The sequence below is a fragment of the Cryptomeria japonica genome, chromosome 1 (assembly GCF_030272615.1).
Source record: "Cryptomeria japonica chromosome 1, Sugi_1.0, whole genome shotgun sequence".
Taxonomy (NCBI): domain Eukaryota; kingdom Viridiplantae; phylum Streptophyta; class Pinopsida; order Cupressales; family Cupressaceae; genus Cryptomeria; species Cryptomeria japonica.
In genome coordinates, this window is record NC_081405.1 from 547,399,319 (window position 1) to 547,424,890 (window position 25,572).

General features: G+C 35.3%; 1 protein-coding gene across 4 annotated transcripts; it reads right to left on the reverse strand.

Annotated features, from left to right (window-relative positions):
* Positions 1-1,114: 1,114 nt before the first annotated feature.
* On the reverse strand, positions 1,115-21,205 carry LOC131044932 (uncharacterized). Of its 4 annotated transcripts, none has more exons than XM_057978410.2 (2): positions 20,659-21,205; positions 1,115-1,325 (listed from the first exon to the last, which is right to left on the reverse strand). In XM_057978410.2, exons 1-2 carry the CDS (start codon positions 21,074-21,076, stop codon positions 1,243-1,245), a joined length of 501 nt encoding a protein of 166 aa, XP_057834393.2. In that variant the 5' UTR covers positions 21,077-21,205; the 3' UTR covers positions 1,115-1,242. The 4 variants fall into 4 exon arrangements, with proteins under 4 accessions (XP_057834393.2, XP_057834394.1, XP_057834395.1 ...); XM_057978411.2 differs by having other exon boundaries at positions 1,115-1,329; XM_057978412.2 differs by lacking the exon at positions 1,115-1,325 and adding an exon at positions 20,167-20,409.
* Positions 21,206-25,572: the final 4,367 nt, after the last annotated feature.

A 25,572-nucleotide genomic window follows, 5' to 3' on the forward strand; every position in this document is an offset into this window, starting at 1 on the left:
ATTATTGTAGTGCATGTAGACCATATCTACCATGACTCTTTTGCAAAGAGATTTGTTTTCTTAGCTCCCTTTTCCAACCTTGTTTCCCTTAGTCTACAAGCCTTTTTGCGCTCAAGTTCAAGTTTTATGCGGGGCTTACATGTGTTGCTCTTGCACATGTTCCCCCAGCCCAAAAGCAAAGGCTCTTAGAATGTTGTGCTGAGATGCCACATGGCATCTTTGCCTGCCACCAAAGAGAAGTCAAGCAGGTTTTACCTTTTTCATGTGTTAGTGCTCTGTCTTGCCACATGCCCATGCTGCGCACTTCATTTTGAGCTCAGGGCCTAAGTTTGCAAGCATGTTGTGCCAAAGCACCATGTGGTGGCTTCACGTGACATTGGGAGAAAAGTGAAAGGCGTTTTTGTTTTATTGTGCACTTAGGCCCACAGAAGCCACATGTCAAGTGGGTGCAAGCCGAAGGAGCTTCAAACCTCGAAATGACTTAAACGCCTCGTGCAAAAGGAAAGTGGATGATGCCACATGTTGCTCCCATGCAAGTCTCAGGAGCAAAGCAAATAAGTAGCCTAGTTCATCTAACTGTTCTAATAGAAATAGTGGAATGACCAAATGGTGTTGCCACCGCTGAATAAGAAATCACTATGGTCACCTAGCTTAGCAATTGCAACATCCACCATCATGATGGTGCTTGTGAAAAGCATGAAGATGGAACCTTTTATGTTTTCCCTCCTTTTTTCTAGAAGCAAAGGGATTTTCTATAAAATTTATGAATTAGCTTTGTTTAAGGGTTCATCATTCTTTTTAAAAGACATTTAGAAAGAAGTTTGATCAGTAATTGTAATACTTCGACCTTAGCATTTTAATTCTGGAAATAGAGATCGCATGCAAGATATTATGCCCTATTTCCTTGTGCAATGTATGTTATCTTTGTTTTACTACTTGATTTGATCCTCGATGTCCTTGGAGGAATTATGATTTTTTTTTTTCAATAAAAGTGGATTATTCCACTAAACTTTTTTATTAATATTTTTTAATTTTTACACAGGATTCAAAGAGCATACCAGAGGAAAGAACCCTGGGAAGAAAACCTCCGGTCACAGCTCATAAAATAAACCTATAGTATCTAACGGATCAGTTTATACACCCCGCCCAAAACCACATACAAAATGCAGTTACAACACATATAATATCAATTTTGCATAGAGCCCATTTGACAATTTGTCAAAAAAACCCATCGGATAATTTTCAAATGTAGACTCCACATCTGCTATCAACGGAAGAAGACAAAAATTTCCAAAGCCCTGTGCCAAATCCCATGAGCCAAAAACCTTCCTGCCAAAAAAGAAAGTATCAAAAAAACTTTGGAAAAACACTATTGTATCAAATACCATGAGCTCGAACTCTCCTCCAGACAAGGAATTATGATTATTGGTTATTAATGTTTCAGCTTTATAATTTTAGTTATGTCATAGGTATACATACTTTTGAATCATGTTAAACACTCTTTCAAACTTCTGTAGTAATGTATGATATTAGAATTATATTATGCTAGCTAATGGACGATTTGTTACAATATTTTGGTGTATCACCTTAGTTTAGCATTTTTATGCTTTTATTTCCTTTTCCCACTGCGTCCCCCAAATGAAAAACGAAGTTGGCTCTAAAATCCTAGAGGTTGTTCTGTAAAGCGCAATATAATCTCACATTTGTAGAACTTCCCAAGGTTGTATCGCATAGGCATTAGCTTTAAAGATCAACACATTTTATGGCACGCTTGGTGGGATTGAATCACTTTAATCCTTGATTAGAAGAGGATTTATGAGCCAAAGGCCTATTACAAGGTCACAAACAGCACAAAATTTGGGCCTATTGTTGCCTCTATTGGTGACTATAACTCAAGTGAGAGCTCCTGGACCAAGTGCAGCACAAGTTCAAATGGCCATTCCTGGACCTTCAAGAAATTTTGTGGCATGGAATAGTTGTAGTCCGCTTATATTCCCTACCCCACTAGTTGTATGGGATCCTATCCTCGCCAATGCTCTAAAAGCGCTCCCAAGTTCACTGGGGAAGATTTCAGAACACCAGCAGAGCATCTTCAAGATGTGGCTGATGTGTGCACCGTCCATCATGTTATAGAGAAAAATGTGGCACTCAAACTGCTCATAACTTAGTTTCTTTGATTGTTTCATTGAGAAAGGAGACCAATCATCTTCGCTTCATCAATTGATAACCATTAAAGGGGTTCTTCAAGAGGTCACAGATTTTAATGCCCAGTTTCATAAGATTTGGCAAAGAATCCTGAGGTCAACCTGACCTCCAACAAATATGGCATTCGCTTTCTATCTAAAAGCATTCAACTCCGACATAGCAATTATGATTTAGTCACCGGGAAGCCCTACATTGTTAGATGCATATGATTAGGCAATAAGGGCTGAAAATAACCTAACAGATGCTAGAAAGCCCCCCTCCCCCCAACTGCCTATCCCCATATTCCCTAAAATATTGACTCCATCTCAAGAAGATGCCACTCCAAGTACTTCTTTTGTGTTGCCTTCCATGTATGTGTGTCCCAATGCTCAGCTAAGTGCACCTACTTCCTCTTCCTTAGCTGCGAAAATGAATGACATGAAAAGCATGTTGCAAAGCTTTCCTAATGAAATAATCAACCCTTAAGAGGCAACAAGTTATGCCTCCAAAGCCCCCTTATTAGAATTATCAAGGTGAAAGGCCTCCTTTTCAGCACAATCAATACCAAGGAAGAGCAAGAGCTAATAATCAACCTCAACCTTCAAATCAAATTGTGTCAGTCCCTACTCTACTCTAGACTATATCTCTAAATCAAAATAGAGAGATGGTTGCTACTACCCCTTTCTTCCTAACTCTCATTGTAGTAAATAAACTATTATATAATTATATGATTAACTCTAGTGCTAACACCACGATTATACCTAAACAAATGGTAGATGCATTAGAATTAGAATAGGAGTCTTTAGATAGAGGAGTCATTAAGTTAGACAAGAAGAAAGTCCAATTCATAGGGCTGATTAAAAACCTTTTGTTAACCCTGTATTCATGTCCCAACATTACAGTGCCTCAAGAGGTAGTTGCAATAAATATCCCTCCCATTTTTGGTTTAGGCATATCCGAGATTTTAATGGTGAGATAGGAAGATATTTGTCTCTTGATTGGTCCCATTTGATCTTAAGAAACAAATATGGCTCCAAGATGAAAGTGCTTTCAAAACCATTACATTGCAAATGATGCTATGATGAACTATTAGAGACACAAATAACAAGAGAGCATTACCATCATCTAGGCCTCCTCCCTTGTGATGTTTGACAAATTTGACATTGAAACCAATGGAGGAGTTAAGATTGCTATCAATGCATTTGCTGCAATGAAACTTGTAATAGCTGAGAGCATTTGGCAGAACTTCAATAGCAGAGCTTGTGGTTTCAGAGAGTAAATCTCTTATCTTGAATGAAGAGGAAAGGAGTTTTTTAATCTCAAACAAGCGAGAAGAATCGTTACGTATTTGTTTGGGTATTACAACATGCGTCCTAAACAAGCCATGTGGAAGATGTGCTTTTGAATCTCAAAAATTCTCGACACGCTAGCACATCGCATAGACATTTGTGCTTGACATTATAGTCCAAGAGAATTTTGCTAATATATGTAACTTTTTAAATGTTTTATTTGTAGATTTGAGGTGGGATTTGGTCCTAAAACAATAAATCTTTAAAGACCGGCAATTTCTATTTTGTCCTAATCCTCTCACTTTTAAGTGTGAGCCCAATTGAATCCTATTTGAGAGCATTCACACCAATAAGAGAAATAGATTGACAAAATAATGTAACTCAAAGACCTTGCCTTCTCCTAATACAACCTTCACCTTCAAGCTAGAAAAGGTGGGGAGGAAGGAGCCACATGATGACATCAACTTGGATTGGCATCAATCTATATTATAATTGGATTGTTGAAGACGTGTATGTTATGTTCACTAACGAAGATCTTGTTGAATTGGAGAGAAAAGCAAAAGTAGTGGAAGCATTAGAGGCAAACATACTTGAAGAATCATTCACCCCTCATGATGACTTCGATTTACCTTCTAATTTGAAAGCCGGATAGTACTTGTGCTAGGAAACAAAGAAGTAGATTGTAGTTGGCTGCTATACACTTCTGCAATGCTTGAAACTATGAACTTTGAGCATTTGAAGGTCATATGACATTTAATCTTTGAATTACAATAAATTGATAATCAAAATAGACTTAGATGTTTTCTAATTCATTATTTGTGCATCTCATGCATTAATTTAAGTTTAGTTTGTGTAATTATGTAGTTTTATGTTGTCATCATTTTGCCAAGTTCCAAGTCCAAATCAAAATTTTGGGCTGCCAAGTTCAAGTTTTCACATAATGGTTTGTTCAACCTCTTTTCTTTTGGGAATCAAGATGCAGTAATTTAATCATAGATCTGTACATAGTGTATCATTGAATACGGTCAGCTCCTTTCCACCATGTGCCAGCACTTGGAGTGAAGTGAGGATGAATCAGTCGCGTATTCTCAATCAGTCGCGTATTCTCAAATCTCAATTGATGTTTGTTGTATTTTTAAGGATTTTCAGCAAAATTGGCCCATGATCTGACACTGTTAAGAGTCAACTAATTCAGCAGTCACCTGAGTTTTAGCCATTTCTCAAAGATAATTATTCCATCAAGTTTTAGGCTATAGAACTTCTATTATCTCCTGTGGGACCAGGTGAACGTCCCTTGAGATAAGTTATGATCAATCTGATTTCTTTAACAATCAACCATGCCAAGACCTCGGCCATCATGTGATTCAATCTAGTGCCTTCTTTACTCTCCTCAGGTGTTATGATAGTACTGAAACTTCACATCAGGAAATTATTGGGGGTGATCCAAGCCAGTAGATGTATTATCGTTATTATGTTGCTTCCATCAGGATTATACATATAAATGTTCAACAACCTATAAGATCCTTGGAACTCAGAGGAAAAGAAGCTGATAATGAAAAGAAAGGACTGGTGAGACTGGTAAACATACAAGGTAAGGTCCCATTAAATCATGGCTCTAGTGAGCTGGCAGAAAATTCTGCATTTAATGCCCCAGATTCCAGCATAATAAATTGTCCTTGGAGAACCTTCCCTTATAATTTTTTGCAGAAGAATCATGTCCACTTCCTTTGCCTTCACTTTGTTTTTGAGAAAACAGTGTTACCAGATGTCAGTGCTTCTGATATCTGACATGATTCCTTCTAGGAAGTTTGTGTGGTTTCACAAGCATCCTCCTCAAGATTCATCTTCTTTTTCAAAACCTTACAATGCCCTTTCTGCTTCTGGGGATTCGAATTTATTGCTAAATTTGAAAACTCTTTAGGGCCTATAATGTTGATTGATATATCTATATGTTCTTTTTGGCTTCATTTGCTCCTTAATGCTACCAGATCTGCAGATTTTGTCAAATAGGGTCCTCTGGGAGCCTTGTCCTGTTTTTGATGTTTCTGACCCTGGAAGTAGATCTCGGCTATCAATGGAACTGCACAGGGTCATAGATCTTATTCCTTAGAATGAATTTCACAGGTTTCTGGGGGGTTACTTTTCAGGTTGACATTGACCTCTTGAATCCACCAGACATGCCCCATTTCATTTGTCGCTGTGCCCACAAGAACTTCACAGGGATTGTGATGGATGATTTGATTTAAGTTAAAGTTAAGTTGTAATCTATAGTTTAGTTCCTCTCTTCTATTAGCTATCTCATCTTCCTGATGAAACTCTATTCACAAGTTGTGTACAACCTCATGGATTCTGATCTATATTTTGGAGTATAAGTGGCATGCGAATGTATTTGTGTAAAAAACAATGGCACTTGGGCGATTTAATGAAGAGATTTAACTTTTTAAACAATCCGAACCACCCACTGTCCTCAACGATTATCACATTTTTTGATCATTCAAAAGGCCATCCATAAGGTGTATCAAGTTATTCATTAATAAAATAAGACATCTTAAAATGTCAAAATCTGAGAATTTAAATGTCCATACTTATACTAGGACTGCCATTAGTGGGCCCTAGACTGCTCTCTTAATCTCCTCATCTAGAACTTGATCAAAGGAACTAAATCCTTGTTATCTCACTGTTGTTCCTTTTAAGAAGACATATGAGGTGGTCCATGATGCCAAGTCTTCCACCACCTCCTTTGTTGTGATGAATGTAAGTGTAACAAAGATCGAAAGAGGATCAACCCTTATTCCATCACTCAATTGACAGAAGCACATCTATGTCTCCTGATGAAGGCTCAACCATGGGTCACCTTATGTTACATCCTTGCAGGAATTTCATGAAAAAGTCATAAATTAGGGCTGACCTGCTGTTGCAGCAGTAACAGAGCTGATCTGTTTTAATTAAACTTAAATATATGTTCGCGTATTTATATCATGTAATCTAGTCATTATTTTGCTCATCCAATTCACGGTGAACAGATAAAAGCAAGATAAGATACTGAGGAAGACTAACATCATTTTCAAATCCAAAGCAGCAGACCTCCTTAGCAGTAGCACTGAGTATGATAGACACATTAGAGTAGGGCAGAAATCAGTTTAATGGCAAAATAACACCAAATGCATGCCAACCAGAATGTTAAGTAGCAGGGGCAGACAGATCGCATCCCTGGAAAGTAGATGAAGGCAGAAAACCTGACATAAGTGACACTGTTCATCAATTCATGCATGGAGAATGATTGCATAGATAACAATCAAAGGTGTGACTGATGCAACTCAAGTCAACATAAGCCACTGAAAAGCGTGCAAGACATTTTATGGTGGCACAAGCATAAAGTTGCACGATTTATTTCTTCAAGACAGCAAAGGACTCAGTAGGCATGATTGGACACTTAAAAGGATGGCATTGATACCTACATCACTAGATCAGCATGTTCTTGTTTAGCACAAGCACTAAAAAGGTGAAATCAGGATTTAAAAAGTGGCAAATGGGCACAAATCTGAAAAATAGAAGTCTTCAAAAATTACACCCTGGTCACTTCAAGTCAGCTTTTACACTCTAATAGTATAATAAAAATCATGCCTGCAGCATTGAATAGAAAAGTAAAAATGGGATTTTCAGTCACCTGTAACAGCAGATCTTCGAAGAACAAGTAAAATTGTTTTACAGACTTCTCTATCTCCAACCATATATCACTGATTCTGAACTGTTTGCAAGACAGTTTGCAGGCATTTGGAGAACAAAGGTCAACATGATATCGTGGCATTGAATAGAAGAGTAAAAATGGGGTTTCAGTCACCTACAGCAGCAGATCTTTGAAGAACAAGAATAATTGCTCTACAGAATTCTCTATCTCCGACAATATATAACTGATTCTAAACTGTTTGCAAGACAGTTTGCAGTCATTTGGAGAACAAAAGTCAACATGATATCGCAGCTATGCTTATGACTAAACTTTTACTCATCTCCAACTGTTGTTGTCAGTATAACCAAGTTTGGAATCAAGGTTTTCAAGGGGGGATATCCAACTTCATCAAATATATTTTAAGTTACATAAATAGTCAATGTTTCAAAATTCTTCAGAGTTCGGAAGATAAGCCATGTTTCAAAGTGGGGACTAGTATCTGTTGATGTGTTTTTTATGCATTTCAGACACGGAATAAAATACCAAAGGTACTCTATCCTCTCTTAATCAAAATCTCCTCAGATGCTAAAGTATATGATCGACCGAGATGACTCCAAGGTTTCTATGGTCAGGTCTTGATATGTGGATAGCTTTAATGGTTTATGTGATAGCTGGTAATCCAAGGGGACTTGCATTTTACTTGAACTCTGCTGGAACGTGGAAACTAACTTGACTTGAAAAAAAAAGAATAAAAGATAAGGGTTTAGGAAAACTATGCTACTCCTAAGATCAATGATGACAATGAATGTTATTTAGATAGACAAACTCCTTTGAATCAAGTCTTGCTTCACCATGACGACAACAACTACACAAGACTGATGCAATCTTCTAAGAAAAATGGAGGATTTTCATATTGCAAATACATCACTCAAATACCCCATGCTGGCACAACTTGAACAAGTATCCACAATTGAACTTAGCACAATGACAAAGTTCAAGCTAACTTTACACTATGACTTACAATCAGCAAACCACAAAAAGTATGAACCAAGGAATTCAACACAATATCCTCATAAAGCATCCACCATAATCAATGAACTTATATTAAACTATGAGAAGTAGAGACCGTGCAACAAGTTGAAATAGCACACCAAATTTACCATAACTTATGAAGAAAGTATTTTATTACAACAAATCTTAGCAACAATCTCCTTTCCTCCTATTCTACTCGCCACCTAACTATTGTCTATGAGCTATTGATCCACTTCTAACTATTAACCTTTACAATGAGAGATTTGAGCCTTTTATAGTGCTCTCCATATAATTCAATGGCCCAAATTGATTCTCAAATCAATGGCCAAGATTATATAATGAAAACCCTAATTAGGTTTTGCTCTAACTAACTCTTTTCTTGACCAATGAGATCATTACAATGAATTCGACACATGTCCATTTTGATTTCTAACCAATGAGGAAATAGGTTAGGTACATTAAATAATATTCAATGTAGCACCATGTGTCACTTGTTGGTTCTTTGGATGAATCAAGTTCAATGTATTTGGACACACTAACTTGGAAAAACTCGATTGGTTGGTGATGAATAGGACGCCACGTCGGCTACATCATCACAAAGCGTTTAAGATTGAGCAATATCTCTTGATACTCAACATTATCCAACTTGCTCATCATGATGAAGGTAATGAGATATATTCCCAAATTGTATCAACTCAGCATGATTGAGCAAACTTTCTAACGTTGCTCAACTCTTCGAAAACTATCTAACTTGATCAAACTTGCACAATTTCACCTCCTAATTTGGGAATCCTCTTCCTTGTGATGTCGATGTTTGGAGTAGAACTCCCTTAATGTACTATGTAACTTTGGTTGATCTTCCTTTGTTCACAATGGGCTTGAACATGATCCCCTCCTTGTAGCTCTAACTTGAATACTTTGTATATTGGCAATGATTCTTGGATTTCGAAAGGAAATTCGAGATTGTCTTATATTTTTCCTCTTCACCCTTTCCTCTTGAAGGTCCTTGAACTTGTTCTTGAAGTCTTGATCTTCATCATGTCTTGGAATTTCCTTGATGTAGAGCTCTTTCCTTTGAATTGTTGAGTTACTTGGTGTAGTTCTTGATATTCATGAAAGTCTTGATGAAATGTAGATCTTGAACTCCTTCCTTTAGCACTATCATCTCTTATGCCTATCCTTCCATGATGTTGATCCTCATCTTCTTGAATTTTTTCTTTGATGATCTTCTTGTATTCCTTCTTTAAGTGTGTTGCTTTCCTTTCCTTGCATAGTTGCCTACCATCCACTTTCTTGATCCCTTTTCAACATGCTGATCTCTCTCACGCTGTGAAGTTCTTTGTATTGACTAGAGTTTGACCTCGATCTTTTTACAATGTTGATTCCTTGAACATCTTGATGTTGTCCTTCTTCACATCAAACCTGAAAAACAAAAACATTTTGAATCAAAACATGATCATAATATCTAACCCTTCATAATTCTAAAATCTCAAAATAAGACTTTAGATCTGGAAATGCGAATTGTTTCAGATCTGGTACAAATCACCTTGAATGTCTGGTAATGAAAAAGCCCCAAAACCTGACATAAACCCCCATAGGTAATTTGATTTCCAAACTTGGAGTGGAAAATTGAAACTCATAGGGACTTTTTGATCCCTATCAAATTCCTTACTTTTGACGTAATCCTCCATAGGTAATTTGATCTTTGTGGGGAGGGTGGAAAATTGACCCACATAAGGACAATCTGATCCTTATGGATTTCCTTCATTCAATTTGTTCAAATTCGCATTGCTTGTTCATCTCCAAGGTGGGAAATTCGATTTCCATAGGGACAAATTAGATTTTCATCATCATTCCTTACTCCAAATCTCAAGAGTGGAGATTTAATTTTCATAGGGACTTTTCACTTGTTCATCACAAAATTCACATTAGCTTGCAAACACTTGGACAACTTAGCATTCCAAATGACTCCCTTGCAGTTCAATAGGTTTTTGCATTCTTTGATAACTTTGACATTTTGACAACAATTTTGCATAACCTTGACCTTAACTCACCACAACTTTGACAAACTGAGCTAACTTCCTCTCATTAAAAAGGTTAAAGGCTGAGGACATCACTACTAAGATAAGGCAATCTAAGCAAAACATCTACCTAAGAAGCAAAAAAGTGAGGGTCCCTATTTGCAATGGGGCAATGTGTGAAAACATCACAACAGTATCAAAATAGCAAAGGCCGTTTGTGCATCGAATTGCTATTTTAAGTAATGGCTATATAGCAGTCATTACTCCCAATGGTCTATTTCTGGGCAGAGAATGAAAACCTATTTTTGGCGACTTTATTTTTATTTTTTTAAGAAGTAGCTTTGCTTTATCGTTGTTGTATTTCCTACTTTTTCACAGCTTTAAGCATTTACAAACTAAAACAATGAGTCTAGGGATAAATATTATTATTTTGAATCCCTAAAGAAGGGTATTTTGTAATCTCTAAATAAGTACTTCAACACAAGGCAAAAGGACAATGATGGATACTATGGTTATGCTGCTCAAGTTATAGTTGAAATTGTGTTTATATTATAAAGCCACTCATTGAATTGAAGATAGATTTTACGATCAAGCTTCATATTGAGGTTATTTGTCAACCTAGGCTGTGACTTTGTATACAGCTTAATAATTTGATTCTTGGAATCAAGTGTAATCTATGTGTTATTATTTCCAATTATCGTATGTTATTGGTCTTTTCTTTTTAGCTAGTAGGAAGGTGTTGATGATCTGTTTAGAGGAGATGTTTCATCCTTAAAGTCTATGAAATCTTACTTGCAAGGCATGACTACTATCAGTTTGGTGCTTGTAGCCAAGCCAAAAACATAAGCAAGTAGTCATTTCACTAATGCAAACCCTAGGAAGATTTTGTATATTGTTGACATCTATAAATATTGTCTATAGTTTGGTGTCTAGGTTCAATTTAGCCTAGTGTCTTAGGTCTAGTTTAGAGCTCAGGGAGCTTACTCTTTAAAGTCTTCAAAGGTTATAAATTTTGATGGGCCGTCTAAAGGTAATTCAGGCCCGTCAAGAGTAGGATACATTGCTCGAGATTGGATTGGTAGCATTGGAGCCTTTGGAGCAAAGAAGTTGATGGATGGAACAAATAATGAAGCCGAAACTCAAGCTGCTCTATTGGCAATTAAAATGGTGAGAAGACTTGCTATCCCGAGGCTACATTTAGAAGGAGACTCATTAGTAAGGAAGTTAAATAAATATATAAAAATGAAAAGAAATTATGTCATTATTTTCAGAATTCAACATCTCGCATACAAAGAAAGAGGAGAATGAAGTGGTGGACACTATAAAAGTGGTTGGCTGCATTTAATGAAAATCAGGCAAAAGAGATTTGGGAAGTTCTTAGAAGTATTCATATCAAGGAGAGGATGGTACCGGACACCAAAATACAATGATCATAATTAGAAATAAAGGAAACTTGCCCCTCATGAAATGGAAATCAGGCGAAGATGTATTAAGAAGCAGAAAATGTCATTTCACTCCTCATTTTGGCCGTCTTTTGGTGAGAAGAGTGATATATAGTGGTTGTCAAGCTGCAAGGAACCAGAACATGGAAGAAAACTTTACTTTGATCACAAGGAAGCAACAACTTGCTTTTTTGGTGAAAATCTTGAAAGAAGGTTGAAGAATGTCTTCAAATTTGAAGACCTAATGTTTCTGGAAATAGTTGACATGATGTTGCAGGAAGAGTACATGAAGTCAGAAAACTGGTATCGAACGAACATTGACATTGCATCCTTATTCTTGGTATGGTGTCCAGAGTTGGGTGAAAAAGAGGAAGTGCGTTGGGTCATGAAAGAATGTGTGAAGGATTAACGGACATACGGATTGGGTGCTTTTATCACAATGGCGATTGGCTCAATGTCGCTGAGTTTACGCTGCCATTGAGACCTTTCCTTCTGTGGAGAGCCTTGTGTGATAAAGAGGAGCGCCAAGTAGAAGCCAAAGTGGGCTGGAATTCAATCAAAGAATATCTTTGTGACAAGGAGCGAGAGGTAACGGAGAAGGGACCAGAGGCAGAGAAGCACATAAAAAAGCGTCTGAAATTCAAGAAGGAAGACTACTGGATGAGCAAGCCATCGCAGACCTAGAAGAAAAATTAAAATAGAATGAAGAATTTTGTTCTGATCAGTATTTTTGGTTACGAATCATTTATGCAGACTCTGTAATTTTTGTAAACTTTGTAAGTAATGGGTTCCAATCGTAGAAGTAGATAGAAATGACAAATTTTCAGTACTGTAATAATGTATGTTTGTGAGAATAGTATGTATATGGAGATGGGTAGAATGCAGTATAGAAAGTAGTTTTTGGTTCCTATGTGAATTCTCAAGCTAGATCAGTGGTTCAGACCACAAAAATATCTCTGTTTTCTACAATTTATGGATAATAAATATAATACATATCAATATTTCACCAATCAAAAAAAGAAAACAATCTCAGCCTTCCAAATGAAATTTTTTTTAGTCTTCGGACATGTAATGTCGCGGTTAAAACACTTCGTTAGTGAAGCAGCCACCAAGGTTCAAATCCCTGCTAGGCCACTGTGCTCGCATGCCTTGTGCTTTCGCTGGACTGTTGAGCTCACAGATATGATCAAGTGAAGTGTGGGGAAGAGGTCCCCCGTTTGTGGCCTCACCAGTTCATAACTCCAAGTCAAAAGCGTTTGACATGGAGCCAAAGGGCATGTCATGCCAACGTCACCGGTCACATTAAAAAGTTTACCAGGCATAGTTTTTTTTTAAAATGATTTTTTTCTTAGAATTTCTTGCAATAACTATCTCTTTACCAAATATGCTATCAACAGTAAAGCCCTTATCTTCTTTTCAGAGGCAGTCCTTCCTGTCAGCACTTTTTATTCTAGTTAAAGCCAAAGTAAACTTATATGTAAGCTAAATATTCTCAAAAACTTGTTTCCATTTTGGATTTAGATTTATAATATCTTGGAAATTTGCAGAAATAAGTTTCAATTCTCTCTCCACATTGAGAAGATGCTTAATGGCTAGTTTGAAAATTATGCCACCAAAAGAATATCTATGTACAACTAATTCATGCATTGGTGCGAGTAGTTCAAGAATTTTTTCTCAAGGGTATGGATTCTTGGGTCCCAATGCTGAAATTAGCAAAATGCAATGACTTTGTTAACAAAACAAGGTTTTCTAGTTGTTTGCTTAGATCAATGCTTCAAATCAAACACCTTCAAAGAAACATCTCTTATCAATGGGCTCATAGTTCACACACTCGTACTTGGAGAGTACTTAGCAAGCATTTCCAACTCGGAGAAAACTCAATTTTTGAAAAAGTAGTAATTTTTTTGCAAAATACAACTACAAAATGTATCAAATGATTTTGGTGGGAGTTTGAGGGCAGCAGGGTCAAGGGGCAGTGCCCACAGAGTCACAGACCTTCATGGCACACAACATTTTCATAGTATATTAAAAGGCAAGAAATGATGATTATAAAGCCATTAAAACAAAGTCAGGCCAAAAAATCGTTTTAGGGTTCTTTTCGAGCTCATTATGTTATCAATCTTTTATCTATTGTTTCCGCAATTAATCGAAAAGATTGAAACAATAGATAAATTAAAACTTTGCATCTTAATAGACCATTAATAAATGTAAATATAATAATATTTATTTTTAATTTATAATGTATATTATTTAATTTTTAATATATAATTTATATATATAAAATAATTTGTAAATTAAAATTATTATATATTCTATTAATGTGTCATTTATTAAACTATATAGAATAATTATATAATTTAATAAAATTGTAAATTAGAAATATAAATAATTTAAAAATTATAAATTATAAATTCGTATCTTTATAGACCATTAATAAATGTAAATATAATAATATTTATTTTAAATTTATAATGTATATTATATCATTTTTAATATATAATTAATATATATTTAATTTATACTATATTTAATTTTAAAAATATATTTATTTTTTATACTATATCCGATTTTTTGCCGATTTTTTCCCGATTAATTCCCGATTTTTTCAAAAAATCTTATACTTTTGTTTTGCCGATTAATTCCTCAAACGATTAATGCTTCTTTGGAATTAACCTTAGCCCTTGATCCACAATCAACTCGATCCAATGCTCCCCAATAAAACCCCAAAAAAGAGCCAATTGGCTCCTTGAAAACCCATGCCCCCTTGGCCTTTTTGTCACATGCTAATTAAAATCACTTGAAATACATGTAAAGGGAGACAACTTAAGTCTTTAGGCTAGAAGTCACTTAAGTTGCATAAAAATATGTGCCCACAACTTAAAATCACTTAAGTTCACTTAATTTGTATAAAAAGACATGCCCACAACTTAAGAATAGAATAGAATACAACTCAAAGACTCCATTCTTACCCAATAATGCTCTACGTCCTCTTCCTCTTGGGTAAAAGGACAGCCAATGCACAGTTAAGTCTCATGGTTTGAGTTGGGGACATCACATTATGTCGGCGGATATTAAGTTTATTTGTGTGTGTCATGAGAATAACGTACTTTATGTGGCCTGCCTAAGCATGCAAAATAAGGAATTGGAATCATTTCCCAGCAAATGCTGAAACTTATCGCCAAGACTTATGGGGCTATCATTTTGTTTAATGCAATTTTAGTTCCCATGTTTCTTCTTCAGCTCTTCTAGATGGGATACAAAAGGCCCCTACTAATTTCAACTTTTAGTGGCTCAGAATTCTCATCCTTTACAACACTCAAGCTAGAGAGAAAAAGGTGACGAGGCTCATAGTTCTGCCCTGTGAGGTGGACAGCTCATACAAGAGTATTTTACCAATATAAAAATATAGAAATAGAAATCATGCTTGGTTGTTTTGCACCCAAGGACTCATGGAAATCATTTATGTCTCATGTTCCAGGAGAACATAACAGGAAGGCCTATTCAGTTTGAGTAATCTGCTCTTAGCTCTTCTACAAACAAAATCAAAGTTGAGATGCAATATGAGCAATATGGTAGGACTGAAGATATAAAATATTTAAAAGGTAAGGAATGAATGGCATGAACTTCTTGTTTCAAGTCTTTTGACGAAATTATCCCAATGGTCTGTCAACCAAGCAAAAGGGAAACTGCAGGCTTGAAACCATTGACTACATTATTTTATAAAAGATAAAAGAAAAGAGAAGAGGGTCGAAGATTATGAAAAGTATTTGATAAATTATATACAACAAAGATAAACAAGTGAAACAGTGAAAATAAAGTACAATGTTAGATGCAGAGGACAGGTGTCAGGCCAAGGCATGCTATCCCTGATATTCAATCTCATGAATCTGCCTTTTATCCAATCCTATGTATTAGTATTTCTCTCTCGATATCACAACCAGGGGCTTGTGAGATCTTTTCTCAGCCCTAATGCTTGGGATTATGAATTTGGATGTGATGGCGTTGATGCAGAAGAATAAATAGGAGGCCTAGTACAAATTGAAATGTCTTGGTGCTAGGGGATTAAACAGTTCAATCAACAGGCAGAAAGGCATCATGTTCATATATTTTTGAAAAGCCACTGAATTAGAGACCAACCATAAAAATGGGCCATTGCAGAGATGAATTGAACATTAGCAGGGATAAATCCCAGAAAGATTAAAAAATGACTGTGGAAGTCCGTTTTACTTACCAAATTAAAAGATGATAAATTGATTCAGTTGGTTCCACATTGACAATACTTGATGATTTGAATGCACCAAAAGCTTTCCCAATAAGAAATGATAATAATTTTAAGACGAGTGGCTCATTATGAGGCATTACGTGCACCAAAAAGTTTGTCAACTGAGAAAGGATAAATGGTGAAAAACCCAAAGCAATGGATTTTCTCATAATCGTCTTTCAATTCCTGTGTTAACAAATGCTTAATGGTGCATGTATGCTTTGTGGTTCTCCTTCCTTGCAGCTGTTATCATAATACATGAAGTACTGACTATGACTTAAATACAATGCTCCAAGCCAAAAGAATTGGTGGTAGAAATGTTCCCACCCTATCCCCAAAATTTCATTTTTTTTGGAAATGTTCTGAATACAACATATTTTTTACAAGAAACAGCCAGGTACATTAGGGGATGGCTAGCCATCCTCTACAACCTAAGCAGTTTTATACTCACTTTTATTTTAAATCAAAATTTGTAGAAAAGGGGGACGGGGGGCCCACAAGGACCATCACACCCCTTTAAACCGACCCTAAACCAGAACCAGTCCCAATAACAATTAAAAACAAAAAACAAACTCATTTTTGACATTTTCCAATTTTTGAAGAAGACAAATAGATTAACAGGTAATGAAAAGAGAACAGAGCAGTAGTCGGAAGGAGGCAAGAGAGTGTTAAATCTACATCAATTGAGGTAATTTTACAATCCATAGTTGATTTGCTCAAATTCTTTGCATTCTTTTTAAATTTCCAAACTCTTGGGGAGGATTTTTTGTTTGTTTTGTGTTCCATGTTTGCACTTACAGCTACAATATGAATTTCAACCAAAAAAAAGAGCAGCAATGAGGGTAGTGAAGGTGAAGAGGTTCAAATTCAATAAAGAAGTCGCAAAACTCAAAAGAACTACTGGGGATTCTTCTGAAAGTGGAAGTGTTGTAGAGACAATTAATTCAAGTAGCTCATTCAAATGCCCTTCTGAACTCCTCAAAACCTATGCAAGATGCCCATTTGATCCAAATATATCTTTTTAATAATTTGCAACATGCATAGACGAAGACAAAAAAGAAATTTCAAGGGATAGTAGATTATGGCTATGTCATTTGTGCAACAAAGACTATAGGGGCAGCTACACAAGATTTTATTCTCATCTTTTGTGCATAAGGCAAAAGGCCCATTTAATCCAAAATTATCTCTTTTACAATGTGCAACATGTATAGACAAAAGGCAAAAAAGAAAATTTGGGGGATAATAGAGTATGTCTATGTCATTTGTGTAACAATGACTACAGGGAGCTACACGAGTTTACTCTCATCTTGTGTGCATAAGTGGACTAAGGGTAAAAGGTTGTGAGAAATTCACCCTAGTTGAGAAGACTGTGGTGACTAAGTTGCACATGTTGAGGAAGGCAAGAAATAAGAAATTCCGATAGAGACTATGCAACCTAGCGTGGCATTTCCTAGTGCTAAGAGTCAAAGGGGAGAGGGTTCTACTTTTACCATGGGAAATAAAAAGCTACTAATATTGCGAGGTTGTTCAATGCACAATCATAAGAGATGGCTAAATTTTTTCATTGCCAATTCTATACTATTTTATATGGCACATTCTCTTTATTTCAAATAAATGTTCAAAGATGTAATTGTTGTTGGTCCTTCATTTTCCCCCTCGGAGATGCCAAGAACTACCCTTCTTAATAGAGAATATTTTAAGATGAATGTGTTGATGGAGAAAGTGAGACAAAGTTGGATAAGAGATGTTTGCTCTATCATCATGAATGGGTGGACCAATATTAAACATTAGCCACTCACCAGTATCATTGTCACATGTTCAAAAGACTTATTTTTTTAGAGGTACCGATTGTTTAAGAAACAAGAAGAATGCAAACTTTCAATTTCAAATTTTGAAGGATGACATAGAACAGGTCAAGGCCTCTAATGTTGTACAAGCGGTGACTAATTCAGCCCATGTATGTAAATTAGCCAACTTGATGGTGGAGGGTGATCTCAAGCACATTTTATGGATTGTTCATGCATTGAACAATACAGTGAAAGACAACAAGAAGATAATTGGTGAAGGTAATCGTGATAAGAGCTAAACGCATACATATGTTCATTTGCAACCATCGCACCTCCCTTGCAATATTCAGAACTTTTTTAAGAAATGAATTCCTCAAGCCCATAGATACTAGATATATCAACTACTTCATTATATTAGAGAGAATGCTTGAGGTGCAGGAGTCTCTACAATTAATGGTGATTAATTCAAAGTGGGGTGGATGACCAAAGGCAAACACGAATAAAAGAAAAAGTGTGAAAATAAAGATCCTTGATGATGATTGGTAGTCCACATTGAGGTAAGAAATTGCTGATTTTAGTATTAAATTAATAAAAGGAAATTATTAATGTTTTTGCCTTGTAAATTATTTTCACTCTTTGTCATTTGAGTCTTAATCTTTTTTTAAATCTTAATTTTTGTAATTTGTTTGCACTTACAAATATGTTTGCTCTTTCATCTCACCTGTTGTGCAAATCATAAGATATGCAGATACAAACTCTTCTAGCCTTGGAGAGATTTATGAGACTTTGACAGCATGCTTGAATAAATGAAGCAAGCTATTCATAGTAGAGATCCTACTTGAGATTTTATGAAGAGCATATTAGACACATTGTGACATGGTGGTGAAACACTATGAGCACCATGCTTCATATGGCAGCCTATGCTGCCAAATGGTGTGTAGTTAGGCCCAAGAGAGTGTCTCTATCTCATGATGAAGAGGTGAAATAAAGACTCAATAGGCCATTCGAACAATGCATGCTAATGAGAAATCTACTATACTTTGCAGAGAGTGACTAAACCAAAGGAAAGAACAGATACAGCTACATTAGCTCAAACGAGCCCTATTAGATCGTGGATGTGGCATAGCAAAGATGCAAAAGAGTTGAGGATACTTGTCACTCGTCTTCTTTCACAAGTTGCCAATTCCTTTGCTATATAGAATAATTGGTCCACATACAACTTCATTTAGTTAGTCAAGAGGCACAACCTTACCTCTAGACAATTAGAGTAGTTGGTGGCCATGCATAGTATCTTGTGGCTATAGAATTGACAAACTATTAAGTATCATTAGACTCCAGCCGCACATCAAGATGTTGATCTTGAAGATGTCATACAGATTAATGAAGAGGAATAGGGGGAATTGATTGAGGTTCCATTGGATGAAGTAGCCCCTCATAGTGGAAATGCCTCAGACTCAAACTCCAATTTTGATGTAAAGTTACTAGAGTTGAGACGGTTGGATATTTTCTCTGTTTTTGTCACTTTGCACTGAAACTTGAAGCCTTTGGGCATTTTATTGTAATTTTTTTATGATATATATGCACATTGACAATAAAAGCAATTAAATTTTATTAATTTGTTAGAATCTCATGTGAAATTTCAACTCAATTGTAATGTTATGTATTAAGTTTCTATAATGTCTATGATGAATGTCTTCTCAATGTTAATGTCTTATCAATGTTATCCTATGAATATTTGAAATTTCTTTATATTTTAAAATTTTCCCCACTTTTTTAACAAATATCCCCTAAAAAATGGCCTAACAACAAACCAATCCTAGAAACACACACCCCCGTCCCTTCTCATCCCTATCCTGAAAAACTTGGGGGAACATTGCTTAAATATAAATGGGTCAAAGTTCCCTAATGATTAGATAACTGACCATTTTCCTTCTTTTGGAGTTGGATCAAATTCAGCAGTTCTACTTTTTAGGCATAGACACCATAATTCGGGCTTCTAATTTCATCACAAGTAAAGCAATACATCATCTTAACAATTAGGATCCAGAGCCTGCTACACTAATGATGGCAGAAGCATAGTGCATACTAACCACTTTCACATTCAGTGAAAAAAAAAAATTCTTAATGACAACAATGAGAAGATACTAAGAAGACAAGCAATAGATTGAAAACATCGAAAACATTATCTACTTAAATTTTGTAAAGATGGTCAGAAGTAGCAGAAGTGGATCCACCCTTCAGATTTATCCATCAAATTCTCTCCAAAAGGAAGAACATATAGGCTTGATTGCAAAAACCGAGGAACAATTAAAAAAATAAATAAAGGCAATTTTAAAGATATATCTCTCTAATGACACTCAATGACCCAAAGATGCTCTCTGTCTTCATCAAAACATTTGCAACAGCATTAAAAGAAGAAAAATAGTAAATAATAATTGTTGTCAAATGGATTGACCTTAAGTGGTAAATCATGGGGACAATAATAACCCTAAAAGCAATATTAAATTTACAACCACATCCAAATCTAGGTATGGCATGCCCCAACTGACAAGGCCAGGTATAATGAGTTGATAACACCTCTACAGTATATTCATTAACCCTAAAAATAGATAAATTATCTACAGAAGCGAGATCCCTAAACATCTAAATTGAGAAAGAAGTGCTCCATCAATCCAAAAAATACATTGTCATTAGCCAATGAACCCTTCTCCATATGTTCTCAAGCCCTACATCAGTGTACATAGTACATTGCCAATGAAACCTTTTGCATATGCTCTTAAACATATAATTTTTAAAAATATTAAAATAACCCTCCATCAATCTAAAACATGCATTGCCTATGCATACCTCTGCAAAACGCTGAAGAGGTATAAATATATTATAATCACGCTCTCAACTATAAAAGAAAATCATAAAAGACTAATTCCTAACATAATAAAAACGGGGTTTCAGAAGAGACTTAACATTCTATACACCTTTAAAGAAGATGTTATACAAAACCTCGTCCAAATGCTCGCAACTCTCATTGAACAGCTTAATCCTCGTCTCTAACGTCTTTTCAAAGTATGCTTTGATTGTGTATAAATGTTCACTCTGTTTTTGAGCGCTTATTTTTGTTTGAACTAATTCTTTTCGATATGCTTCGACCTGCTGTACTGAAATTCTACGCCCTTTGTAATATCCCCCATTCTCTGCTATTGCTTTCATGATTTCTTGTACCTTTTCCATAGAGTCTGCAGTAGTTTTAAGCCCTCTTTCAATATTCCTTTCACTCTCTGAAATTTGAATCGAAGCTTTCTTCAGCAGGAGGATATTTCTTTCAACGTAAAAACCAGCACGGAGAAATCTTTTCACCGGCCAATAAAGCTCCCTTAACCGTCTAATCTGCACCATTTTCACTGGTATGTAGATTGGAATCAAAATTTTATTGCATAGGAGGATGAAAACCTTCAAACAGTGTCTACTGGAGTTTAATTTTGAGTTCTTAAAAGCCAGAACCCGGTGAACAGTACTATTAAAACCATCTTTTAGTAAAGATACTATTAAATTGTCAATAATGTATAAAACTAATTTTATGGGTTTGATTATTGTGTTTTTATGTTTTTTTAAATTATTTTATTTAATGGTGGTGTATAGTAGGATTATTGTATTAGTGTCTCGGTGCATTAGGGGAAGTGTACCAGTAGTCATTATAGCTAACTTCACACATCCACAGATTTTAAACGATACATCAAATTTTAACGATTTTTTTTGTTATATGTTATGCACACAAGGGTCAAAAAGTGTACATTTCAAAGCGTCACCTAATACCTACTTAAAGATGCCCCAATAGCCATGCACTTAAAATCACCAATACTTACGCACAAATGCCCCAGTAGTCGTGCGCTATGGGTACCAATAAAGGTGCACAAATGGGCCAATTGTGGTCCAAGCAAGCTAAAAAATGAGTGGCTATTGGTACATGTGAAATTTATTAATGGACTTTTAGTTACTTATTTTTTGGTTTTTTAAAAGTTAGTAACTAGGGGGTGGGGTGTGCAAGGAGTGAACGGTTAGTGAAACATGAATGGTAACTGATGCTATTCAACTCAGTTTTTTTAGAAAAATTATCCTTCAAAAGACATACAAAAATCAAAGGGTTATGAGAAAACCAAAGAGTGAGTGAAAATTATGTCCATGTGGGAAATATTGCATTTCAATAAATATTTAAGTGCGTTTGTTTAGAAAAAATAAGTGTTTGGAGGAAAAAGGATGTTACAAAGAATGTTCAATCTAAAAATGTATTTAAACTTGCTTACGCTAGTAAGAAATAATGAACAACACTTGACACGTGGCAAGAACAAACTTGATAGAATTATATAGATTAGTTTAAAAAATGAAAAGAATGCATGTTGACAATAGCACAAATGCATAGTGGATTCATGATATCCATTATCTTATATGGGCATTTATTTTCATTAATTATTTAAGTTTATGAGAATACATTAAATTGCATTTGAGTTAGTGATAATACAACATATCTCATCAAATGTTAATGACTAGTTCAAATCATCTAAATAAACATCTGCATAACAAATATTTGTAGTGGCAAGATTACTGAATCAAGGAATTAGAATACGTGAATTGATTTGTGAGAATGGAAAAGTAAATTTTGTTTGGATAAACATAATGCATATAGTTTTCACCTATCGTGGGTGATACATACTATCTAGAAGAGTTTGATATCATCAAGTGTGTTCGTAATTTCCAACTGATTATCCAAAAACTCCTACGAATTAGCCATATTCTATCTATAGATTTCTAGGTTAATAAACAACGAACGGGATTCAGCTAAATGTTGAAATCCTCTACACTTTTGGCTCTACAAAATCGAGGTGGGTCTCCCTTTACAATGCCTAAAAACTTATTTCAAATCATGCATAGACATTGTAATTAATAACATAAATTTTCCAATGAAAATATACCAAGGAAAGTCTATCAAACTTTGAATCTAGCTATATTCTTTGTATTTTCAATATTCACTCAGCCATTGGGAACAAATTCTAAGTTAAACCTACTCCTACAAACATAAAATTAAAAGATGTGTTGATTTTGAGTGTTTCTGAACATGGAATTTATTTCTAAACATGATCGGTGCCTAAATCCATGGGAAATGGAGTCCAGATACATATTAGAAACATACCCACATAATAGCATTAACTCAAATCACTTGACCCTTTTGCATTTATGTATTACATAAATGTGTTTGCACTTTTAACTACAAAATTCTACTCACCAATCCTAATGCTCTCACAAAACCACAATAATGTGTCAACATAAATTAATTCTTACATTAAAATAAACCCATAAACACATTAAACAATGACAAAGAAATTGAAATGACAATTCAAGATATGCTTGATATATTGATTCATATGAGAAATTTGAGTACAATTTGGAGTCAATTTTGTAATATATCCATTTTTATTCAAAATGATTGAAACTATTACATAAGGACACTAATGTCTACAACTATTCTCCAAGATTTAGAGCTAAACACCAACTATGTCTACCCACTCAAATCAAAATTTCAAAATCCATGCAAATGACCTTGAATTCCTTATTATAGAAATAAGGGAGCAAAACAAGTTTCTAATCAATGCACACATGTCACATTTTCATTTGACAAACTTTTACAACTAAAGAATATGCCCAAAGGCATCTTTGATACTCATATAAGACAAAAAGAAGCACCACCTAAAGGAACCAAAGGAAGTTTAAAACCATATGGGAATCACAAATTTTGAGGTTGATTTTACATAATCATTAATTGAAATGGTTGGAGAGGAATCATCTTGAAGCCTTTAAGAACGCTTGATGATGATTCATCTCACTTTAACTGGTCAGATGGTGTGGAAAGTCTTTAAGTTGAAAACTTTCAAAAGAATAAAATAAGAAACAAATTGACAAGTGGCAGTGATTGGTTGAAAACTAAGACACTGAAATTTGATGACCGACTAATCTACACATCAAAATACATTCAGCTCCATTTAATAATTGTAAGGTACCCATGATCATATCTTGGATCTGGCAAGGTCCTTATGTAGATGACTGAGATGTAATTGAAATTGTAGTCACTCATTTCCTGCCATGAATTGCCTGCTCTAATCACGAATAACACAATACTCCTCCTACCGTTGTCATATGGAAAGATTTGATGGTCATTTGCATGTCTGTATTTGTTACACACGAGTTGGGATTTCTTTACATTTGTTATCTAATACAACCCTAGTATCCATTATAAATTTTTCATATCCAATATCAATTGCAATAATCTTGTCCAAGACAACATGGTATTTTGTCATCTATAATTTCTTTCCATCATCAAATGGTAGTAGAATTATAGGCACACATATATCAAATTCCTCTTTTCATTCCTCTAAGCTTTTCATTTCATTTTGCTTATTGAAAAGGTCAAGAATTGACCAATGATGCAGTGTGTAGAAAAAATCAATTCTTCCTTTGATTACCTGCTCCTTCCATTCTACAAATTGAACTTCATTAAATAACATCTTGATCATTTTACCTATAGATCTAATTGAAGGGGGAGCATTATTCAAGCATTGTGCAGCTAGAACCAATGTTTGGAAAGTATGAGCTTGTGGCTACCACTTATCATACATAGTTTTCAAAATAGGCAAGATGTCCTTGCATTGTTGGGGAGCCTGTAAGAAAGATTGATAGCAATTATAAACATCATCTATCTTGCTTGTAACCTTTTTTAGCAAGTTCTTAATAGTACAATGCATGACATCCAAAGTTGTATATTTGGCCATTACTCTAGCCCTAAGTAGTAATTCCTCTAAAGATTCTAGTCTACCTGCATAATCTTCAAATTTTGCCTTAAGCTTTGTTATCTCATCTATAGGGGAAGCATCTCTTGTGGCAATAGGGGTTTGATAGACAATCATTACATTAGAAGGAACAAGAGGGAACTATCATTCTCTTAGCATTTTGCAAATGCACATAGTCCATATATACTTTGTTGCATGCTTCATTCAATACAATTTAATCTTTCTTTAGTTTATCCAACTCTTTTTGTTGGTTCTCTGTTGTAGCTTTGGCAACCATTGTTGAATGCAAAGTGATGGTAATGGCCTCCAAAGATGATGTATATTTCAGTGTTTGGACAATTGTATTATCCTTTGTTTCTTCTACACCATGCAACGACTTAGGCTTATTTGTCCTTAGGGGCTCGGCCCATTGGGATAATAACTTAAGCCTATGGTGATACCTTGTTCCTCTAACACCTTGTTCATTGTCAAACTCTGCAACAAACATTGGATCATATTGTTTCCTCATCTAATCAAGTAAGAAATTTTCATCCAAATCCCAATTTGGGATCAATAGAATGACACTCTCTTGAACCATCCTCCTTGCCTCATTTGAGCTTATATCAATGTTATTCAGGTTCACCTCATTGAGAATAAAGGCAACCATCTCCTCATGTTCAGACTCTTTCATCTTCGTTCTTAACCAAAAGCCCTTAAACTCTAGACTTTTGATAAAATTATCCTCCTCCATGAATTGGCAGGTTATTATCATGCTTCCATCATCTGCTTGATCAATAGGGTTAGTTTTGTGCATATCCACTCATTCTTGTGTCACTTTGTGTAGTAACGTCCTCTCTATGAACTCAAAGTTGTTGTGGCCACTTATGACCAGTTGGTGATTACGGCGGAGGACCTCCTGAAGACTCTTTAACTGTGCAGTGCTTTCCTAGTTTCTGTTGTTTTGTTGTTTCTATCTTTTGTTGTCCTTTCTGTTTACTGGCCTTTCTACCAGTCGTTTTGTCAGTTTTTTATGGTCTGGATACTCTATGATGATACTTCTTAATCTCCTATATTGAA